Source organism: Peromyscus leucopus, chromosome 1 (genome assembly GCF_004664715.2).
Source record: "Peromyscus leucopus breed LL Stock chromosome 1, UCI_PerLeu_2.1, whole genome shotgun sequence".
In the NCBI taxonomy this organism is placed as follows: Eukaryota; Metazoa; Chordata; class Mammalia; order Rodentia; family Cricetidae; genus Peromyscus; species Peromyscus leucopus.
The window spans coordinates 107,428,764-107,450,058 of record NC_051063.1 but is presented as its reverse complement, the minus strand read 5'-3'; the positions used below and the strand labels follow the sequence as shown (position 1 = coordinate 107,450,058).

The following is a 21,295-nucleotide window of genomic DNA, read 5'->3' as shown; positions in this document are numbered from 1 at the left end:
AAACTTTGTATCTTTGTGAAAGAAGTATTTATCAACTGAAGGTTAAAATTCTCAGGGTTCCCCCCTCCCCTTCAACCGTGACTAGCTTTATTTCTAGCAGCTTCTGGCTTCAGAAATCAGGAACCAGCCCGTAGGGATGTGGCAGTTCCTAGAGATGCTTCTTTAGACACGCAGTCTCCAGCTTACATAAACCCGAGGTGGAAACTGGAGAATCAGAAATTCAGGGTAGTGGGCGGTGGTGGCACACGCCTTTAATCCCAGCACTCAGGAGGCAGAGTCAGGTGGATCTCTGTGAGTTCGAGGCCAGCCTGGTCTACAGAGCAAGATCCAGGACAGGCACCAAAACTACACAGAGAAACCCTGTCCCCCCAAAAAACAAACAAACAACGGAGGGAGGAAGGGAGGGAGGGAGGGAGGGAGGGAGGAGGGAGAGAGAGAGAGAGAGAGAGAGAGAGAGAGAGAAAGAGAGAGAAAAAAGAAATTCAGGGTTATCCTTAACTACACAGTAGATTTAAAGCCAGCCAAGGCTACAAAAATTTTGTCTCAAAAAGAAGATGAAAATCAAACAGAACCAAAACATCCAAACCCAAAACTAAACAGAAATTCCCTTTTCGTGTGTTAATATTCATTTCTGGTAAACATCAAATGATGAGATACAGTCAGTGTGCAGAAGCCAGTGCTCTGAAGAATGCTGGAAAGTTTTCTCATTTTAATTACCAAGAGGAATTTGTTTTGTGAAGTTGTAGCAGGTTCCTTTTACCTTTATGAATCTGTTTATTGCTGTTGTTTTTGGAGACCCAGCTCTTACTATGTGTTCCTGACTAGCCTTCAGCTCCTGGAAATTGTCTGCCTCTGCCTCCTGAGTGATGAGATTAAAAAGCTGAGTACCACTGGACCCCACTTGGGTTGTTCTTAGTCATTGTGCTCAGAAACTCTGACTACAGAACTGTAGAAATGTTTGTGACCATTCGGAAACATCGAGTTCAGTGACTCTGATGTCCACTAACCCAGTTTTTAAAGATGTGGTGGACATGAGTTCCTTTACTTCATTAGTCAGACTTGTACAGTAGGCACCATGCTAAGAAATTCAGGATATGGGGTGGTGACGAGCTTAGCTAGGATCCCTAGCGGAATTCTACTCACTTGTGAAGTCCCTTATGTTGTCAGGACTGCTCTTAGTTGTATGTAGTGTATATAATTTTCTTCAGGTTTTTTTTTTTCTTTGTTTGTTTGTTTTGGTTTTTTGGTTTCCCTGTGTAGCCTTTGCTGTCCTGGACTTCACTCTGTAGACCAGGCTGGCCTTGAACTCACAGAGATCCACCTGCCTCTGTCTCCCTAGTGCTGGGATTAAAGATGTGTGCTGCCACCACCTGGCTTCCTCAGATTCTTAATTGGGTGTATTTATGCTTAATATTAATGAGATGCTTGTGATGTGGCATTTTAGCTAGCTTGTAACTTAGTGACTTATTAGAACTGCTGCTGGTAAATGTTGTGAACTGTCTTGTCCCCTAAGTCTTTCATATTATGGAAGTTAAATATGAAAGTGTATTTTAGCTTCCTTAAAAAAATACTCCTTTGGCCACATGTGGTAGCACACACCTTTAATCCTAGCAGAGACAGGCAGATCTTTTTGAGTTTGATGCCAGCCTGATTTACATAGTGATCGCAAGGACACCCATATGCAGAGAGTCCCTGCCTCAAGACAGAAGAAATTACTTGGTCTAGGGTTATGGTTATTAACAAAGTGCTTGCCTACCCGAGGGAGGCCTTGTATTTCATATCCAGCACATTCTCCCTAAAAATGGTATTTTTAGCTAACGGGGTGGGGTGAGTAATAGTTTAGTGAAGGGTCCTGGCATAGCATGTGTGCAGCCTTCCGTTTAATACCGCTAACAACATGTACTTAACATATATTGGGTCCACAAAGTAAGGTGAGGTATCATCTCACTTATGATGATGTCATACCTGGAATATAGTTAAGTTCTGATCCCAAACTTGAAGAGAAAATATTTAGTACAATAAACTCCTTATGGGAAGAACACTAATTGAATAGGAAGAATATTAATTGAAAGGTGTAAAGGATTGTTACAGAATAATTTATGGAGATGTCTATCGAGGACTATGGGGGTCCAGCCCCTTGATAGTCCCCTCCCAGGGTCGGGGAAGAATCTACAACCAGCTAATAACTAATCTTGGATGAAAAGAAATGAATCTATGTACATGAAACTCCTTAGTCCATACACTTTATTTTTCTCTGTCAGTTCTCTCTCTACAAGCTTCTATTCTCCTTTAGCTCCTTTCTTGCCTGACTTCTCTCTATATTCATCTACTGCTCCCCCTAAGTTCTATCTTAATTCTCTCGTCTTAATTCTGCCTCATCTAGGTCCTTATCATCTTGTTCTTACCCAGCTAGTACTTCCCCATCTGACTCTTCCTCATCTTCCATCTCATCCACACGTCCACACATACTCTCTGGTCAAAATCCTCCTTATCCCTCTCTGTTCTCTGTCTCTCTGTCCTCCTCAAGTCTCTCAGGAGTCCAGTTATAAACCCAAGCAATAGCAATCCCCTGGTCAAGCGAGGTCACCAGGCTTGAATTCTACAGGGTCATAAAGGCAGGCAAGAATTTTCCTCAGGCAGTGACCACCAGGCTTCCAGGGCCAAACGGAGGGGTGATAAGAATCACATAGAGGGGCAGTAATTGTTATTATTTGCAACCCACAAGGGAAGTGACTAATGAATTAACTCTAGGCTAAATTCAGGTAATATCTAAGAAGAGGGATATTATGTGCTCAACTATAATCTTAAACGTGATTGGTAGAAAATGTTAAGAATCTGTAAGTTGCTAGGTCAATGGGAGAAAATAAAACTGACTTCTTTTTTCCTGTGGCTCCTATCTGTCCAAGCTATTTGCCGTGTTTTTTTTTTTTCCCCCTGCTGGGTGGGGCAAGGTGTGTTCGGTCGCTAGGCAACTTGTGTACAGCTAGATGCCTCTAGTGATAGTTAAAGGGGGATCTGGAACTAGAGGTAAGATTTGAGAAAGGAGGAAGTTAAGCTTAATTGGCACATCCGCCAGGCCTTCTCAAATGGGTAGTCTGGACAATTAAGTCTGTTCTTAGAGAGTACAGAGGTATCTCTGATAAAGTACTTTCTTCTGTCTGGGGAAGGACCTGGCCAGATGCTGCCAATGACGATAATTACAGGGAGGCTTGAACTGGGGTTCTGGCTGTGCATAGCTGTCAGTGCACAAGGTTATCTAAGTATTCCTTTAGTAGAGGGGAAATGGTGCCCAATAGATGGTGGAAAAGCTACAATAGCACACAAGAAACTCATAGCAGGAAACGGCTGATAATCAAAAGCCAAATATTACCAAGGCTCCTGGAGCCTCAGCTTGACCTCTGGAAGGCTTGGCTTCTTACAGGCTTTGTCATAATCAGCTAAAGTCCTACTTTGTATATTTTTGCAGCTTGCATCAGATGTCTTTCTTTAAACATATAATGGATTAATTTGGGGAAAATCTGTGATGGGATTAAAAGGGTTGAGATATAGCAGAACTGAGTTCCAAAGAACCAAGAGCATTTACTTTTATATTACAGAGAAATGATTGTCTTCTGGATGGTAGATGCTGTTGAGGTGTTCTAATTAAACCTGGCTTATGCAAAGTGAGTTTTAAAAGAGGCATTAATCAGCCGGATGCTGGTGGCTTGCCAGCACTCAGGAGGCAGAGGCAGGAGAATCTCTTGAGTTTGAGGCCAGCCTGGGCTATGAAGCCAGTTCCAGGACAGCCAGGGCTGTTATACGGAGAAACCCTGTCTCAGAGAGAGAGAGAGAGAGAGAGAGAGAGAGAGAGAGAGAGGAGGGGGGAGGGGGGAGGAGGGGGGAGGGAGAGAGAGAGAGAAAGAGAAAGAGAGAGAGAGAGAGAAGAGAGGAGAGAGAGAGAAGAGGCAGGTGATAAGGAAAAACAAGCAGTACAAGTAGAATTTTGGCTTTTTTACTTTTTAGGCCACACTTGGGTTGTTTTTGTTGTTATTGTTAACTAGAGAATATTATTTTTTACTAAGGAAATGAAAAGGCTAGTTTCCTTTCCTTGAAACAAATCCTTTAAAGTAGTACTTTTCTCTTGTTGTTTGAATAACGTTTTTAAAAAAGATATTTCTTTATGTATATGGATGCTTTTCTCTGCATGTACATCTACACAGCAGAATGAGGCATTGGAATTCATGAAACTACAGTTATAGACAGTTGTAAGCTGCTATGTGAGTGCTGGGAATTGAACTCAGGACCTCTGGAAGAGCAGCCAGTGCTCTTAACCACTGAGCCATCTCTCCAGTGCTGAATAACATTCTTATTCTTAGTGATCAGCCAGTGTTTGGAATATGTTTGTGTATCATCTTGAGCAGATACTTAAATTTAACAAGAATTATCTACTCTTTAGAATTCTGGTTTTTAAAATTAGTAGTAAGTGAGCCTTGTTAATGACTGGTAAGTTCAGAGGCATAACTGAACATTGCCAACTCAAAACTAAGTGCAGTGTTTTTCTAAAACTGAAAACCCACCATAAGTGATAGTTTTGTGTATTTATCAGCTACTGACAGTTTAACATGAGTGTATTACCAGAGTTTTAGAACTTCTGTTGGGCTGGACATGACTGGAGTATAAAGTACTTGCTGCTTGTGGGCTCAGCATCCCTGGAGGAGCCATCTCTGGGTTCAATTGAAAGACTCTGCATCAATATAGAAAGTGGAAATCAATCCAGGAAGGCACAAAAAGTCCTTGTCTGTCTTCAACCTGCATGCACACCCATATCCACCTTAAACAACAACAACAACAACTATTGTTGTATACCAGTGTCTATTTCAGCTTATTGCAGAATTAATATAAATATATGAGGCACATTCGACGTAGTTAATGCACATATGTGTTATGCAATATTCCACATTGAAAATCATTTTATATACTCATGAGAATTGAGGTAAAAGTTAAATTTTATAGAGTTAGGTGTTAGCATGTGGAGTCTTTCCAAAATGGCAGTGTTATGGAGTTTAGGTATCAGTAACAAATCTCACAACAGACTGTGTGAGCCCTGTTGGTACTTACTTCTTTCAGTTTGTATCACACCGGAAGAATGTTTATTACAGTTACTTCTTCACTAGTTTAGGCCTTGGGAAGGGACGATAAAAGCACAGAAAATACTTTTTTTTTTTTACAACTGATCAAATAATATACATAATATTATTCACCACAGTAAAACTTCTTTAAAAAATAAACCATTTTAAAATTTTCTTTCTTTCTTTAATTCTTCAGTGCATTTATTTTTACTTTATGTGCATTGGTTTTTGCCTGCATGTGTATCTGTGTGAAGGTATCGGAACACCTGGAGCTGGAGTTACAGACAGTGGCGAGCTATCATGGGATTGAACCCAGGTCCTCTGGAAGAGCAGCCAGTGCTCTTAACTGCTAAGCCATCTCTCTACCCAGGATAATTTCTTTATGAAAGAAAAAGAACTTTAAAATATAGACTGACAAATGTGTTAGTAGGTCATCAGGGACAAGGGAATTTTAGCACAGAGATCTCAAGTAGACAAGACTCAATCCGGTGCCTCTTTAGAATCAGAGGGACACTATAGAAAATGTTCAGATCCTAACTCTAATACAGAAGAAAAATTGATGTGGACAGTTGAATGGTTATTTCATAAAGATATACATATAGCTAATATTAAAATGAACAAATGAGAATTCCAGTGAAAACCACAGTTAGGTATGACTTTATCTCCACTAAAATGAACACATGAACATTACTCAGAATAAGTACTGCAACCAGTTTAGCTAACTAACAGTTTGGTGATGTCTTCAAATTAATAAACTTATAACATCAGTTTCATTCCTTTGTACTTACGTTAAAGACAAGGTTTATATAAGCAGTTTCATCAAGTCTTTATTCTTTGCTTGCTTTTGAATTTTGATACAGTGTCTTATTCTGTAGCCCAGACTGGCATTGAAACCACTACATCAGCTGCCATACTTGGTACAACATCATTCTTCCTAACAGTACTCACAGAATAGATTACTACCAGCAATAAAAAGGAATGATCTCATATGATAGGAATTTTCTCAAAAATTCTCTTTGTGAAAGAAGCAAAAAGCACATACTGTTTGATTGCATTTGTTTAAGTTTGGTATTAACAAGACTTAAAAAAAGATGATTATACTATTCAAAACTCTGATTGCCGCCAGGTGTGGTTTCATACACCTTCAGTTTCAGTGCTCAGGAAACTGAGGCAGAAGGATCTTAAGTTTTAGCCTAGCCTGGACTACCTAGTGAATTCTGGGCCAGCTTGGGTTACCTAGTGAAACCCTGTCTCAAAAACAAAGCACCATATTTCTTGCTTTGGTGAGAAAAGGGATTCAGTAAGAAGGGACATGAGGGAATATTTTTGTGATACTAATGTTGTCTTCAGTAGTATCTTGATAATGATGGTTTAAACGTATGTGTTAGTGTTTGGATATATATCTGTGTCTTCCACCTCCCACCCCAGCCCCACTCATGTTCTGAACACTTGGTCCCCAGCTAGTGCCAACTAGTGGTACTGTTTTGGGGAAATTATGGAATCTTTAAGAGATGGAGAAACCAGCCTGAGGAAGTGAGTCAGAAGGACCAGCACCTGAGGTTTGGCAGCTCTGACCTCCTCTGTCTGTTCTCTACCTCCTGACTGCCCCCTGCTCTTACCTCCGCCTCTTCCCAGCCACGATGGCTGTATCCCTTCAGACTAAAGCCGGAGGAACCCTTCTTCTGTTGCTCTTTGTCAGATATTGTTCACAGCAACAAGAATTACTAGTACTGTGAGTGTCCTTGTCAAAGTAACTGATTTAAATGTTTATTTTAACACTGGCGTGGTGGAAAAGCCGGTAACCCCAACATTTCTGAGACTGAGATAGGAGAATCATGCTCTTGATAGAAGACATGATTTCAAAGCAATACAATTTTACAAGAAAAAATGAGTTGGAGCTCTAAAAATATGTTTCAGTTGATTGTGGTTTTAACAGTCATTTACAGAAAATTGAATTCTAAGTAGTGAATATAATTTTCCTCTAATAATAGTACCTCTATTTATAGACTGTCAGAATGTTTTTAAAATTTTTTATTGTTCTTAATTATGTTTATATATGTATTGAGAATTATCCATGTGTGAATGCAGGTCTCCACAGAGTTCAGAAGAGGGTGCTGCATCCCCTGGAACTGGAATTCCAGGTTGTGAGCTGTCCGATGTGGTACTGGGAACTGAACTCAAGTCCTCTGCAAGGGCAGAGAGTGCTCTTAACCACGGAGCCACCTCTAAACCTGTCAGGACATTAGCTGTGTTGCTAATAAAATAATGATTAAGAAGGTGGGCCCTGTGCGGGGTGTGATGGTGTCTGCTTTACAATTCTAGTACTTGGGAGGAAGAGGCAGGAGGATTGACACAAATTTAGGCCAAAGAAATGCTACAACTATTAATATAAAATAAAATGTAGAAAAATAGGAAGTTAAATGATGAGATGAAAGGTAGGCTCTGGAGTCAGGCCTTCCAGAATTCAGTCCTGACTGTGACCTGAGGGAGATAGTCGCACATCTGTGGATGTCTTACTTTGTTCACTTTATTTTGAGAAAAGGTCTTGCTATGTAGCCTAGGCTGTCTTTGAACCTGTGATCTACCTACCCCAGTCTCCTGAGTGCTGGGATTATAGACATGCACTACTATGCCTTTGGGTTTGAGTGCTTTAAAGATTGCTAATTAGTGTTTTCTTATTAGTAACATTGTTGGCATTGCTAACATGCCTCTATTTTCTTGGTTTTTAATAAAAGGCTATTGACACTCTCACTTTTCATTTTTAACCACCTCAATAGCATATAGTTGATATGAAGAGACAGAATAAATGTTGCTGCACTCTAGACCATAATGCAAATTAATGTAAACTATTTGCTATATTTATGTTAAGATGTGCTTTATTTTGTGGGAGAAAGACACAGGACCATAAATGCTAAGACAATGCATGAGAGCTATGATGGAGAAAGTCCTAGGGTGCCAAGAAAGAGCCAGCTGGCCGGGCGGTGGTGGCGCACGCCTTTAATCCCAGCACTCGGGAAGCAGAGGCAGGCGGATCTCTGTGAGTTCGAGGCCAGCCTGGGCTACCAAGTGAGCTCCAGGAAAGGCGCAAAACTATGCAGAGAAACCCTGTCTCGAAAAACCAAAAAAAAAAAAGAAAGAGCCAGCTGTAAAAAGTTATTTTGCAGGTAGGTTTCTTCCAGTTTGTGTGTTTTGTTACCATTGGCCTTCTGGTGGTGTTGTTCCTGGAGGTTTATCTCTTACCACTGATTCACACTCTTGAACAACTGGGAACATGACAGACAGGTTATTACATAAGATAGTAGTGAAGACAGTGTGTCCCATTTCTCCAAAATGGAAGAGTTGTCTGCCCTAAAATGAATCTAGAACTTCTAGAACTTGATCATTTTGCATTCTCTTCATAGCTACATTATTCTGAAGCTACTGTCTTTGTCTTTATTAAAACAGAACAATTTAGTCTGAGCATGATAGTATACATGTATAATCTTACAAGATCTCTAGTTTAGGATCTCTCTCTCTCTCTCTCTCTCTCTCTCTCTCTCTCTCTCTCTCTCTCTCTCTCTCACACACACACACACACACACACACACACACACACTCTCACACACACTCTTCAGGGATATTTACTATAACCTATAGATATTATAGTCAGCATGACAAACTTAACTCCCAACAGATTTCCTTCTACAATTTTTTTTTTTTTTGGTTTTTCGAGACAGGGTTTCTCTGTGTAGTTTTGCGTCTTTCCTGGAACTCGCTTTGTAGCCAGCTGGCTCGAACTCACAGAGATCGCTGCTCTGCTCCGAGTGCTGGGATTAAGGCGTGCGCCACTACCGCCCGGCCTACAAGTATTTTTTTAAGGATGTGTTTTTATTTTTATGTGTATGAGGGTTTTTGTGTGTTTGTTTGTTTGGAGACAGGCTCTCTGTATAGCTGTCTAGGACCATATTTCAAGGAATAAACTAGAGAGTGATAGATCAAGGCACCTGACAAAGTCTTCTGGTTTCCACACGTGTACATAGACACACATACCCAAACATACTTATACACAAACACATTGTAATTGATTAATCATGTGAAACCTCTTCTAGACTAGGAGAACAGAAGTACAGTCATCGTATGTCCTAAGAGAATATGATATTTTGGAGGGATATAGCTATTAGATGCTTGAAGGAAGAGTTTTGAGAAAAAAGGGAGGAGGGAAGGAAAAATATCCAGGTTGTTGTTAGGGTCTATAGTCTACTCTTAAAGATACAGTTATTAGCTGACTGATAATAACTAAATAATAATATAAATAATAATAACTAAAGTTACTAGCCCAGCACTTGAGGCAGAGGCAGGTGGATCCCTGAGTTCAAGAACAGCCAGGGCTACAGGGAGAGACCCTGTCTCAAAAAAAAAAAAAAAAAAATCTAGTTATTATGGTTGGAGTGATAGCTCAGTGGTTAAGAGCACTCCTTGTGCCTACAGAGAATCTGGATTCAATTCCCTACACACCAACCATCATGGTGTCTCACAAACATCTAACTCCAGTTCCAGCAGATACAGCACCCTCTTCTGGCCTCCAAGGGCAAATACATACATATAGGCAAAAGACTTATACATAAAAAAATAAATCTAAAAGAAATAAAATTTTTTTTCAGTTCCTGTCTTTTTATTTATCCATACACAACTGCTTGTCTTCTGGGTTGTTGAAGCAGTAAATCAGACAACACTTGCCACAGTACTGTCTGTCCAAGTGGCTAGCCATGAAAACTCCAGCGCCACACTCATCAGGAGGACACTCGACGAAGACGGCTAATTTTGCCGTTTTCATCCACCTTTTAGTACTTTAGTACAGCCAACTTAACCTTCTTCCTCTTATGCTTATTCTTCTTGGGAGTGGTGTAAGACTTCTTCCTCTTCTTAGCACCACCACGAACTCTCAACACAAGATGAAGGAAGGGTGGAATCCTTTTGAATATTGTAGTCAAAGTACAACCATCTTCCAGCTGCTTACCAGCGAAGATCAGCCTCTGCTGATCAGGAGGAATTCCTTCCTTATCCTGGATCTTGGCCTTTACATTTTCTATCGTGTCCGAGGGTTCAACCTCGAGCGTGATGGTTTTCCCCGTGAGGGTCTTCACGAAAATCTGCATGTCGGCGGCGGTTCCACCACGGATGGCGGATCGGAAAGGAAGAGCCGCACAGGCCGACCAGAAAAAATTTTAATCCAGTTAAATTTTGTGTGCGATATACATGTACATAGAGACAATACATATTCTCTCTGACCACTCTATTTCTCTCTCTCTCCCTCCCTCCCTCCTCCATCAGTTTTTTGAGACAGGGTTTCTCTGTGTAGCTTTGGAACCTGTTCTGGAACTCACTCTGTAACCTAGGCTGGCCTTGAAAGAGATCCTCCTGGCTCTGCCTCCGGAGTGCTGGGATTAAAGGTGTGTACCACCACCACCACCACCACCACCGCCTGGCTTTTGACTACTTTAAATGTAGTATATATTTTATTATTATTATTATTATTATTATTATTATTATTATTATTATTTTAAAACACAATCTAGGAAATACCTAGGTGTAGGTAGTTTTCTGTTTTTATACTCTAATGTGTGTGGATTAGGCTTGTTTTTTTTTTTTTTTTTTTTTTTTTTGAGACAGGGTTTCTCTGTGTAGCCTTGCGCCTTTCCTGGAACTCACTTGGTAGCCCAGGCTGGCCTCGAACTCACAGAGATCCGCCTGGCTCTGCCTCCAGAGTGCTGGGATTAAAGGCGTGCGCCACCACGCCCGGCTTTAGGCTTGTTTTTAAAATACATTAATCAGGTTAAAAGCTTTTAGGGAGTTTTTCCTTTTTTTTTTTTCGGTATATTTCCTTTGCTACTCAGAGTAGCATAAGTATGTATGTATGTATTTATTTATTTTTGGTTTTTTGGACAGGGTTTCTCCATGTAGTTTTGGTGCTTGTCCTGGAACTCGCTCTGTAGACCAGGCTGGCCTCACAAAGATCCGCCTGGCTCTGCCTTCCGAGTGCTGGCATTAAAGGCATGCGCCCCCACCGCCTGGCAGCATAAATATTTAAATGGATCTTTTCAGTGTTACCGATGTTCAGTGATTAACTTCTACAGTATACTTCTGAGAACCCGGCATGGCTCTAGAAAACAGAACGTGGGCAGAGGTAAAGGAGTAAAACAGTGTATATATAATTTTGCTAAAATACCAACCGGTGTAATGAATGAGAAATCAGATCTTCATGAAAAATATGTTATTTACAAGTAGTTGAATCTTATTTTTCTATAAAATTGATACATTAGCAAATAAGACTCTGAAAGGGCATCTAATCTGAAATTCTGATGGACAGTTAAGTTTTATATTCCTGCTGTGTGGTGGTGGCACAAGCCTTTAATCCCAGCTCTACAGGAGGCAGAGGGATTAAAGGGTGAATCTCTTGAGTTCTAGGACAGCCAGGACTACACAGACAAAACTTGTCTCAAAAAGACCCCCCAAAAAAAAGAAGATAGTAAAACATACTCTTTAGTTTATTATTTATGCTCTTATTATGGGTATGAATACATGTATCTCCACACTTTTTTAATACCTCATCGATTTCCACTAGTGGTAATTTTTTTCTTTCCCAGGGAGACCAATTTGATATACTAAAGAAAATTTGGTCTTTCATTTCTTGTATGTGTATAAAATCTAGTATGGAAAATAATCCAAAATCAGAACCAGTACAAGTTAATACAAATGGTACTTTTGAGTGCAAAATTCCACCACTGATCTTGTGTGATTGGTGCTATCAAAAAACACAGGCATTCAACATACAGTTTATTCAGCATCCTCAAGGAGGGAACAGCCACCCTCTTAGTCCTCTTCGGCTCAGAGCTCTCGTCTTCACCTTGTCCAGCACAGTAATACCCACAGAGAGGAAAACATACCATTTGTGCAGTCCAGATGCACCAGTGACAGGTTGCATGTGCTACTCTACAAAGCTAAGATCTACCAGCCTTACTCACTGGTTTTTAATTTTTGCTTTGGAATCTAAAATATTGTTGAATCAAAAAGGCCCCAGATAACCTGTGAGCAACAGGAATATTTGTTTGTCTATGGCACAGAAGGATTAAGTTGCTAGAGAAGCTGGACATTAGTGTACAGCCTTTCTGAAAACTGGTGTTGGAATGAGTGTGTCTGGCAGAGTACAAGGATGAACTGTCAAAGTACTGTGTCAATAAGTAATGAAGAGAAGTTAATAGAAAGCAGAAAAATGATGCGTAACACTTCAAATGATGGTCTTGCTCATGTACAGGAAGAGGGATCCATCACTTGTCGTGACCACCTGCCCCGTAATGCTGTGCTGCTCAGTAACTAAGTAAAGATCTGTCTTGACTGAGGGAAAGCTGGGGGGCTGGTGAGGAATTAATGGGCTGTTGACAGACATGTAAGGAAAAACTAAGAATTAACGTCTGGAGATTTGAATTGACTAAAGATCTCATCATGAGGTATCGGAGTTTCTTGGTGGACTTGTCCATGCATTGCTGATGATGATTTTAGCAGGAAAAAGCTCCCTGCTGGGTAGTCTGAGCTTCTGTTGCACATGCACATGCATAGAGTGTAAACCAGCAGTGATAGGCTGCTGAGTTCATGAACTTCCTGCTGTGAGTTCAGTCTTCTCTTATGCTAGCAAAGAAGCAAGGACTACTAAAGACACCTCTTCTCATTTGTTTGAAAATAGTTTTCTTCACAGTAGTTCATACTTAACATGCAAACCCGGACTGGGTGGTGATTATTCATTGACAATGATTGTGCTCATTCCAGTCCCTACAAAACCACCATTCCTGTCATGTACTGTACTCTAAATGTAACCTCATTGTTTCACCCTTAGTTTAAGAATAAACACTTGGGGCCGGAGAGATGGCTCAGCGGTTAAGAGCACTGACTGCTCTTCCAGAGGACCTGGGTTCAATTCCCAGCACCCACATGGCAGCTCACAACTGTCTGTAACTCCAGTTCCAGAGGACCCTCACACAGACATACATGCAGACAAAACACCAATGCACATAAAATAAAAATAAATTATTTAAAAAAAAAAAGAATAGACACTTAAAAAAACACATTAATAGCAGCTAACAGAACCATGGGTGTGGAAAGTTTCCAAAAGGAGTTTCTTCTCTTCTCTCCTCCCTCCTTCCCTCCTTTCTTTCTTTCTTTTTTGTTTTTTTTGAGACAGGATTTCTCTCTGGCTGCCCTGGAACTCACTCTGTAGACCAGGCTAGCCTCGAACTCACAGAGATCTACTTGCCTCTGCCTCCCAAGTGCTGGGATTAAAAGCGTGCACCACCACCGCCTGGCCAAAAGGAGTTTCTTAAATTCAAGGCATGGTAAGCCATGCCTGTAATTCTAACCCTTTAGAGATAAGAGGCAGGGAGATCAGAAGTTTGGGGTCATCCTGGGCTTCATAGAGTGTCAGAACAGCCTGGATACTTGAGACTCTGTTTCCAAGAAGTAGCAGAGGGAAGGAGTCTCTGTATAACCAGTGATCTCTGTGCTATTCCCAGCGCTTGGAACACAGCAATTAAAGACACAATTGTACCTGCTTGGTACAATTTCTGCCTTCCAACTATAGGTAGTAGTGGTAATGATCATTGAGGATTCTGCATATCAAGGAAAATGCCTTTAAATTTTTAAAAATTATTTTATGTATGTGATGTGTTTTGCCTGCATATATGTTTTTGTATCATATTCATGCCTAGTGCTCATAGAAACCAAAAGGAGGCATCAGATTCCCTGAAACTAGAGTTACGTACAGTTGTGAGCCATCATGTAGATCATGTAGGTGTTGGGAATCTAACCCAGGTCCTGGGAGAGCAGCCAGTGGTCTTAACCACTGACCCTTCTACAACTCCTCTCCATCAAAGATTTCTTTTTTACACATGGGAGGGGAAAAAAAAAACAAAACACCAATGTAAGGCTCTTAAAGAAGCTGGAAGAAATGGATATCCACTTTTTAAACATCGATACTGAAATTTCAGTTATTCATCCATTCATTGACCCATGATGAAATAGTCAGAATGATGGTAAACATCATGATTCTGACAATGGATGTGAATAAGGTGATATTAATAACTGCAAAAACAATGTCATTATACACATTGCAGGGGCTTACATGTGTGAATCTGTGTTGGTGTGTGCTTAATGAGTATGTTTGCATATAAGGGCAGAATTCAGTAGCCGCAGGTGTTGGTCCTCAGGTGCTGCCTGTTTACTTCTTAAAAGGATTTCTCAGGAGCCTGGAACTAGGTTCTCTGACCAGCAAGCCTGTCTGTGCCTCTCCGGCTCTAAGGATACAAACAAGTATGCAGCACCATCCCTGAGCTTACTGTCATTGATGGAACTGAACTCAGGTCCTTATGCTTATAAGGCAAGCACATTACTCAATGAGATATCTCACCAGGACTTGGGAAACTTGTAGGTCTTTTGTCATGAGACATAACAAAGGGAGGAATTGCTTTAGCTCATGTTTTCAGAGGTTACCTACATTCCTTCCTAGTCAGTCCTACTGTGTCTGGGCCTGGGGTAAAAGATCATCATGGTGGTGTGAGCATCCAGAGAAAAGGCCTTGAAATAAGCGCTACCTGCTTCCCAATATCCCCCAATATTGCCACTGTAGTAGTAGTTTAAGAAAAAACTAACTCAGTTATTAGATCGTAACCAAATGCCCACCAACTGTCAGTTAGGTCCCAATACTTGGAGATCTGTGGGAGCATTTCAACAACCATACACCAGAATATCTCATCACTAAGGAAGGGATTCATTTCTAGATCCCTCAATTGCTTGAGATTTTTCTTGTCACCTTAAACAACGAAAACCCAGCTATATATGACAACACATGCTAACATTTGGGCCACTAAGAAGGATTAAGAGATTGAGATCAATGTGAGCTATACATTAGGACCCTGACTCAAAATATGTTCAAGTTGGAACAAACTGTACAATAGCTTTTGCCTTTTTTTGGTTGTGAGCCTAGTCTTCAGTTGCCGAGCCATCCTTCCAGCTCTGCAGTAGCCTGTAGGTCATAGACCGACCAGCACCACAGGTAGAGATTGAAAACCTCCCAGTGGTTGCTGTTGAACAGCTGATAGTGGCATTCTGGAACCCTCCTCTGCTGCCTGGTTTCCCTGAACACATCGTATCACTGGAGTGATGATATTCCAATTATTTACATGTGAACAAGCATAAGAAAGTAGTAATGTATTGGTAGCATATAAACTCAGACAAGTATGTTGATTCCTAACAACTGTAGATTGCCCACATGGTTGGTAGAGATAGCAATATCTTTGCTTCTTGTTGGCACAATGCACACTATCTTTATTTCATACAATAAATTATTGAAAGTGTTGTGTAGTTATCTACAGATTGCATCTATAGGGTATATACAATACAGAGTCTGGGAAATGGCTGAGTGGATGAGTGCTTCCTGCCCAAGTGTGAGGACTGGAGTTCAGATTCCCAGCACCCATGCAGAAGCTGGCACAGTGGCAAGTATCTGTAACCCCACCAGTAGTGTGGGGGTGGGGATAGGTGGATACTTGGACCTACTTTAAAAAAAAGATAGCATGGGGCTGGGCGGTAGTGGCGCATGCCTTTATTCCAGCACTCAGGAAGCAGAGGCAGGCAGATCTCTGAGTTTTAAGCCAGCGTGGTCTACAGAGCAAGTTCCAGGACAGGCTCCAAAGCTACACAGAGAAACCCTGTCTCAAAAAAAAAAAAAAAAAAAAAAAAAAACAGACAAACAAACAAACAAACAAATAAATAAAGCATGGAAAGTGGTTACGGAAAATACCCAACATACCACACACAGAAATTTAAAGAGTTAAAAGAGCCACAAGCAAGGTTTACACTGATCTCCGTAAGATTATAAAATACTTTAAAAGGGTTCACCTTTGACTTGTTTAATGTTGTACCTACCTTTGTTTCCTTCCAGTGTTGTGTGCTGCTGTTCTATTCAGTAAGGAAAATAACATTTCTGTTTGATGGACAGGACATTTTAATGTATGTTCTTTCCAGAATACTTAGGTTTAGAGTTGGGGGTTGTTGTTAGACTGCTCCCAGACTTTTGATGTTCATCATTGTGTTGTTCCCCTTATTTTAATTTCCAGTAGGTGCTGTTCTCAGAGTTCACTAGACTCAGAAAGATTTTTATGCTGTCTTATTTTTTCCCCTGTTTAGAAATCGAACCGAGTTGGCTGAGACTGTTGCACTCCTGAAAGCACAAATTGATCCTGTCCTAGTGAAAAACTCTAGCCAACAGGAAGACTCTTCCCGGGAAAGTCCCACTCTAGAGGATGAGGAGACTAAAAAAGAGGAAGAAACAGCTAAACAAGGTTTTTTTGTGTGTTTTCTTTTGCTTTGTTTTATAATCTCTTCTATTTTCTGCCCCTCTACTCAACTCTATAATCCTGAATTTTTACCTCATTTTTTCAGTTGAGAGCCTTCCTGTAAAAGACTTTATTTCAAAGGAAAAAAAAAGAGGAAAAGGTTTGCTCTTTGGGACATTGAACATGTTCAGATCGTTACTGCAGAGTCTTACTCCTCGGAGAACCTTGGCGGGTGTGGTGACCTTCCCTGTGCTCCCGCACTTGGGGGGCCGAGGCAGGATGTGCTGAGGGCTGGGCCAGCCCGAACCAGACCAAAGCACTAACAGAACGCTGAGACGCTCATTGAACTTGTTGATGGGCTGCGGAAAGATTTATCAGAGACTTGGCAATTATAAGCATTTTTAGGTTTATAGGTGTCTGGGGCATTCAGATCAGACATTTATTTACATTGTAGTCCTCCCCGACTAAATGTCTGAACATGTTAAACATGAAGTTCCTGTTTTCTCCATCTGTAGCCCTAAGAATTCTGTCTTTATGAATTTGATTACTGGGCACCTCCTGTCAGAAGAATCACTTAGCATACTGTCTTCAGGTGTCCATATTAGTATATGTGTGATGGTTTCCTTTCTCTAAGAATGAGTAACAGTTCACTGTGTAGGCACCACATTCTGTGTATCCATCAGTGAGCATTGGAGTTACTTCCTCCCGAAGGCTGTTGTGAATAATCCTGCTGTGAACATACCAATACAGATACTACTTTGAGTTTATACTTATGCTACACGACGAGTGAAATTACTAAATCTTATGATAATACTGCTTAATTCTTGGAGGCCTTACCATACTGTTTCTTTTTTTACCTTTTTTCTTGAGACAGGGTTTCTCTGTGCAACCCTGGCTGTCCTGGAACTCAATCTGTAGACCAGGCTAGCCTCAAATTCACAGAGATCCACCTGCTTCTGCCTCCCCAGTGCTGGGATTAAAGGCATGTGCTATCACACCCAGCTTTTTTTTTTTTTTTTTAAGTAATTCATCTTAATTTATATAAAGTACTCTCTTGTTCTAGATATTAGTCTCTAATGACTAATGGTGCTCAGCATCTTTTCAAATGCTTATTGACTGTTTATGTGTCTTTGGAAATGTATTTATTAAATTCTTTTGTTGTTTTATGTTCTTATTGTGAGTTAGGTGTTCCAGTGTGTTGCTCAGACTGGTCTTGAGTTTCTGGGGTCAGGTAATCCTCCTGCCTCAGACAAAGGAGCTGGGCTTATGTCTTCATGCCTGGACTGTCCATTTTTTAAACTAGAGTGCATTGTTCACTTTTGTTGTCTATGACAGTTATAGTTACTAAACCTATTTTCATTGAGTTTACTAATTTTCTATCCCAGCAAATGAAATCTCTACCTTTTTAAAGGAAAAAACAAAGTACTGACTTGTAAAAAAGAAATCAACTAATTCTAATGCACATTCATGGTACTAGTGCATGTCTGTGTACATGTATGTAGAGGCCACAGATCAACTCAGGTTTTATTCCTCAGGAGCTGTTCACCTTGGTTTCTTGAGAAAGTCTGTTATAGTAGGTCCTGGAAGTCCCTGGTTAGGCTACACCACCTGGCGAATGAGCCCCAGGACTAGCACTCGAGTTACAGACATAAACGGCCACATCAGGTTTATTGTTTTGTTTTTTAATGTTGGTTCTGGAGAGCAAACTTGGATTTGCACCACAGACACTTTCTGAACTGAGCTATCTTCCCAGCTAAGTTGACATCTTTAGTTTTATTTATTATGTCTGTGTGAGTGTGAGTGTGTGTGCATATATGTGTGTTTACATATTTATACTTTGTTTGTTTGTTTGTTTGTTTAGTTTTTTCAAGATAAGGTTTCTCTGTGTATCAGTCCTGGCTGTCCTAGGACTTGTTCTGTAGACCAGGCTGGCCTCAAACTCAGAGATCCACCTGCCTCTGCCTCCCCAGTGCTGGGATTAAAAGCATGCACCACCACCACCACCACCGCCCAACTTTAGTTATACTTTTTATTTTTAATGATGGGAAGGAATTTACATGCCCTTTCATGTGTTTATTTTGTCTTTTACAATATATTCTTTCTTTACTTTGATGCTTTAGAGTAACTATCCATAAAACAACACAGTGTATGAAACATTACTTGAAAACAGATAATTAAGCCTCCTTATAGTGAAATGATATTTCCACACATTAAACATTTTCGTAGTTAAATCCTAAATACCATGCTCCTTTGACCATTGTTCATATGATTTGAAGTACTGGTGGTGGTTTTACTAGTAAGCTACCTTTTCACATATAACAAATATTTGGGCTGCTTTGGTAAGGCGTAATAGTTTTAAAGTATACCCTTGTATTCTAGAAGGGTTTGTTATTTTTTTCTCTTTTGGTTTTATTTTTGTTTAACAGCTTGCTCTTAAGGATTAGTTCTGGCATAAAACCTACTGCTATTTGTTCATTTGGTTGTCCATTTGGTCATTCATTCAACATATTTATTTCCACCCACAGTAGGAAAATCAAAGGGGTTGGGCCTTTGTGGCACACACTTTTAATCCTAGCACCCAGCATGGGAGGCAGAGGCAGGTGGGGTTGAGGCCAGCCAGGGCTACATATTGACCCTTGTCTCAAAAAGAAAAAAAATTATATCAATATAAATAAAATAAAGGGATTGGAAAATTAACTCAGTGGTTAAGAGCACTGGTTGCTCTTCTGGACATATCTTCCAGGATATGTAGTGCGCTCTTCTGACCTCTGAGGACACATGGTGCACAAATATATATGCAGACAAAACACCCATACACATAAAAAATAAATAAATAAAAAGTAAATGCCACAAAGAATATGGGTGGGAACAAAATTGTTTGTTTGTTTTCTCTGTGTAGCTCTGGCTTCCTGGAATTTGCTCTGGGACCAGAGTGGCCTCTCAAAGAGATCTACCTGTCTTTGCCTCCTGAATGCTAGGATTAAAGGTGTGTGCCACAACACCCAGCTGCAAAATAGAAGTTTAAGTGGCAGTTAACAGGGATTAGAAGACTTAAATTTGATTTTTTTTTTAATTTCTTTATTTATGTGGCTAGAGTGTTTGATCAACAGTTAAGAGCACTTGATACTCTTGCAGAGGACCCAGGTTTGATCCCCAACACTTACATGGTGGCTCATAATTATCTGTATTCTAGTTCCAGTGGATCTGATGCCCTCTTCTGGCCTAGACATGAAACATGTTTGTGGTACACTCACATACATGCAGGCAAAACACTCAGACACATAAAATAATGTTTTGTTTTGTTTTTTAATTTGATTTTCTAGCATTTCCTTATGGTTAAATAGTTCTGGGGCTGTCGAGATGGCTCAGTGATTAAGAGCACTTACTGCTCTTCCAGAGGACCTATGATAGATTGCTAGCACCCATGGTAGTCAGCTCACAGTCACCCAACTTCAGGGTATCTAATGCCTCTGGCATCTGCCAGCACCTGTACTCACATGCACACACATCCTTCACTCCCCTTCTCTGCGTACACACACACAATATTAAAAAATAAAATTTTTTAAATTATTAGTCTTGGGAAGGACATGGCTGCTACATTGCCAGTGTGGAGGTCAAAGGACAGCTTTGAGGAGTTGGTACTCTACCTTTACCCAAGTTTTGGGGTTTTGAACTCAGGTCATTAGACCTGCATAGCAAATGGTTTTTTTAACCTGCTGAGCCATCTTGCTTGGCCTGTTGACATTGATTTTGATGGACAATTCATTGTGTAGTTTAAAAGTCAAAACAAAGTATTCTTTTAGTAAAGTTTTTTTATATTTATTTTATTATTGTGTCGGTGTGTACATGCACAAGTGAATGTGTGCTGTGTCCACAAACACTCTTCCCCCACCAAGCCCTTGCTGACCCTTCCTCAGTAAAGTAAAACTCTTCCAAATATATAATTCAAAAATTCCTCTGTGGAGCCTCAGAGGAGAGGAGAAAAAGTGATCTACAAAAGTGCTTCCTAAACTTCTGTGCGCTACTGTCCACTTGAGGACATTGATGGGGAATAGATTGGCGGTAACTGTTCATGCTTTTTGCAAAGAACCTGTGTGATGCCTCTCCACATGTCTGTATACAGAGGTCTGTATAAGGAGGAGCAAGGCAGGGAGGTCTGTATGGGGAGGAACAAGGCAGAGAGGTCTGTATGGGGAGCAAGGCAGGGAGGTCTGTATGGGGAGGAGCAAGGCTTGCAGAAGGGGTTTTCTCCTTACTTCAAAACAGGTGTGCCAAGGCTTTTTCATATTGCTGTTCCATAAACACCTCTGAGCAAATGCTGGTGGTGTGCTTCCTGGTAAAGAGGAAATGGTTTGTGATAGAGGACTTCTGTGGAGGGAGCAGAGGAGGAGCAGGATATTGGGGTACTATTCTCTCCTCTTTCATGGCACCCTGAGTGGAGCTCAGTGGTGAGTGCCTACCGAGCTCACAAGTGGCTCTAGATTCAGCCTCACACACTGAAAAAAAAAAAAAAAAAAAAACGAACACAAAGTCAAGAGGACTGTTCTGTGGCTCTTATTCTGACATCACAATGTTTAAGTTGTTTTTTTTTCCTTTTCTGAAATGAGGTCTCTCACTGTATTATCCAACCTACTCTTAACTCTTGGACTCAGGGGTACTCCCAAGAAAATGTTTCCTATTTGCTCATTTTATAAATATTGGGCATCTTCTATGTATGAATCATAATTTCTTGCAAGGAGGTTCAGTAAACAAAGCACACTGATATATAGTTGTTTTTATGAAACTTACACTGTAGTGGATAAAATAACTAAATTGTGTGCCATTAAC

The 21,295-nt window shown here is 40.5% G+C and overlaps 1 protein-coding gene and 1 pseudogene across 1 annotated transcript in view; one reads left to right on the top strand and one right to left on the bottom strand.

Moving 5' to 3' along the window:
- The window catches only part of Rsf1 (remodeling and spacing factor 1), a 120,359-nt gene that overhangs the window by 60,666 nt on the left and 38,398 nt on the right, over positions 1 to 21,295 (top strand). Inside the window, exon 5 of the mRNA XM_028877454.2 lies at positions 16,320 to 16,474. Coding sequence (XP_028733287.1) covers positions 16,320 to 16,474 — 155 coding nt within the window. The remainder of the gene's footprint in view (positions 1 to 16,319; positions 16,475 to 21,295) is intronic.
- On the bottom strand, positions 9,745 to 10,335 carry LOC114698673 (annotated as a pseudogene).